The sequence below is a fragment of the Amphimedon queenslandica genome, unplaced genomic scaffold, assembly GCF_000090795.2.
Source record: "Amphimedon queenslandica unplaced genomic scaffold, v1.1 AMPQUscaffold_13038, whole genome shotgun sequence".
Lineage (NCBI taxonomy): Eukaryota > Metazoa > Porifera > Demospongiae > Haplosclerida > Niphatidae > Amphimedon > Amphimedon queenslandica.
In genome coordinates, this window is record NW_003546726.1 from 29,604 (window position 1) to 32,360 (window position 2,757).

General features: G+C 34.7%; 1 protein-coding gene across 1 annotated transcript; it reads left to right on the forward strand.

Moving 5' to 3' along the window:
- Positions 1-82: 82 nt before the first annotated feature.
- Positions 83-2,604, forward strand: LOC109585600 (uncharacterized). Its single transcript, XM_020001727.1, has 4 exons — positions 83-228; positions 811-867; positions 911-1,034; positions 2,530-2,604. The coding sequence occupies exons 1-4, from the start codon at positions 92-94 to the stop codon at positions 2,542-2,544; spliced, it is 333 nt and encodes a 110-aa protein (XP_019857286.1). The 5' UTR covers positions 83-91; the 3' UTR covers positions 2,545-2,604.
- Positions 2,605-2,757: the final 153 nt, after the last annotated feature.

Sequence of the window (2,757 nt, forward strand, 5' to 3'; positions counted from 1 at the left end):
TAGTTATAAAATATTACTTTGTGATTCAAAAATACACTTATAAATTTTAAATTTTTTCATTTAGTTGAATTATTAATTTTTTTAGTTGACTATGTTGAGTTACAGACTTCAGTATGGATATGTAAACCACTCCCCCTCGTTAATATTCCTGTTGTCATGGTTACGGACCCACGCCCACTGCATACTGTTACACCTTGCAATGAGATTGGACTGGCCGATTGATTACAAGTAGGTGTGGTTTGAACCACTATTACATGGACTATATTAATTAACATTATACAGTTTTGGAAGAAAACATGAGCTATAGCCCATGGTATTTTTCAGAATTTTGGGACTTTATTAAGATGTTCGTAGCTTGAAAAATTCAAGTCAGAATCAGCTCAAACTTCCTACACAGCTTAAGGACATCAATATGTATCAGAAAATCTATTAAAAATTTGGGGCAATTTCGGAGCCATTTTTTGGAAAAAACGATGGGCCATAGCCTTGGGTATTTTTCAGAATTCTTGGAATTTTTATTAAAATGGTTGTAACTTGAAAAATTAAAGTTGGAATCAGCTCAAACTTTCTACATAGCATAAGGACATCACTATGTATCAGATAATGTAATAAAAATTGATGGGATGGCTTCGGAACCATAATTTGAAAAAAAAGCAAGTGCTCTAGTACAGGGTCTTTTAAAGAAATTGAAAAATAGCTGTAACTCAAAACTTACTACATACTGTAGCATAAAGACTTCAATGTGTATTTGAGTTTATTAGTAGCCATTTTAATGCTAAATTGACTGAATTATAATGGTTTTATTTGTAGTGCTAACTTTATGCAGTTAAAGAAGAGTCTCGTCTCACGATTGGACACATTAAAGAGGTATACATGTCTTCATTTTGTAATTTATTTTTATTTGTTGTAGGTCGTCAAGTGAAAGTCATGTTACGTCGTACCCGTCACCTGTTCACACCTTGTTTGATAAAGACATAGTTACCATGGGAACAGACCAATTATCGTGCCTACTACAGAATATCATGGCGTCTCCTGTAAGTCGTACATGTACATGTACATTAAATGTACAAGATTATGTTGTATTATAGGGAGAGTGTATACATGCACATGTACATGTACTTATGCTGGTACTTCTTGACTTAACTTGGACACGTTTATGGAAGCACTTTAGCTTGAAAAAGTGGCCTGTTTTTTAAGATGATGTCATTAATGATGACGTGTAGTATTGATAACTAGTCACTACTTGTGGACATTCTCCTAAGAATTAAGGAAAAATGGCTACTCTAGTGGTTACTTGTAATATGCTTTGTCTTCTTCACTAAAAAGAGTGTCTTCTGGTGGTAAAAGAGCTAATACTGGTTGACAGAAGTGTTCTACAGATGCCTACTCCTGGTTCTACACCTTATTCCTCTGTCTCTACTCTCTACACAGTGTTATAACTATTAATTAATAATCTGTTGCATGCCCAATTTAAAGTTTGTTTTCTCTACAGTGACATGTGCATCTATTTCTGTTTCCATTTCTGTTACATGTCTTTCCCTGAATGTGTTCCTTTAAGCCCTGTAATGTACACTAGGCAAATGTTTGCTAGCAATATTTGCGGTTATTTGGATCTTGTAATAATAGAACAAAATTTTAACAATCTGACCTCTTGATTCAAAAACGCTTTAAGTTGACATGAAATTGGCCAAAATTAAATTTTGCACTCACTTGTGTTGCATTTTGTGGTGACTGTAAACTGGGCTTTAGGCTTAATTCACGTGAGGCAAGCAGTGGTAAGCGTTTGTGTTTTATTATTGATCTACAGTAGAGTTCCTTTTAATGAGCACTCTCTATAGTGGACACCTACAAGTGTACTAAACTTTCTTGTAAGTGTCCCGTTATACAGAGGTTCTACTGTAGTGCTGGGTGAAAGTATTGATGGTTATCAGTTATCACTATCACGGTATTAAATCACCTCAATATCAAATGAATACAATGTGTTCATTTCAATTCAATTTCATTTTAATTAATGTCGCTGGACTCGTAAGAGCATTATTGCAACAGTATTGTACAAATATAAACCAACACATAGAGGCACTGAACTGGATGGGTGGATGGGAGAGGCTTACTTGCTACAGAGACTTCTTCAGAGCTCAGAAATGTAGTAAGTAAGGGCATTAATATCAAGACCACGAGACAGCTCACTTGACCCACAGATACTTACCTGTGACATGCTGAAAGCAGTGGAGAACAATCACCACACAGACACTGGGCAATCAATCATTTAATATTTCATTTATAAAACATTAAGGTTGCTCATTTTTTTAGAACTCAGAAATTATAGAATAATATAAATTTGACACAAGAAATGTTCATTGTAGTTCAGTGTCACGATTTCACTTTTTTTTGATAATGTGAAGAGAAATCTCATTTATATTGAAATCTGTGGGATCTGTCTGTACTTTGATGCTTTGTATAACTGATTCTGGATTTAATGAGATGTATTTATGATTGTTATATTCCTTCACTCTGACATTCATTATGCAGACAGTGACATGCTGAAAGCAGTGGAGGAGGACACACCAGCCAGACACCACCACACAGACACTGGGTGACTATTTATTTAATTTCATTGAATTTTTTATTGCTCATTTAATAAATAAGGCACAAATAAATAGTTAAGTGATGATTCTACCCTCAGAGAGAGCAAAGTTGAAGTCAAAAGAAAGGTGAGTGGAACAAGCCAGAGTACCTTGAAGGCAGAGAACAACAGAA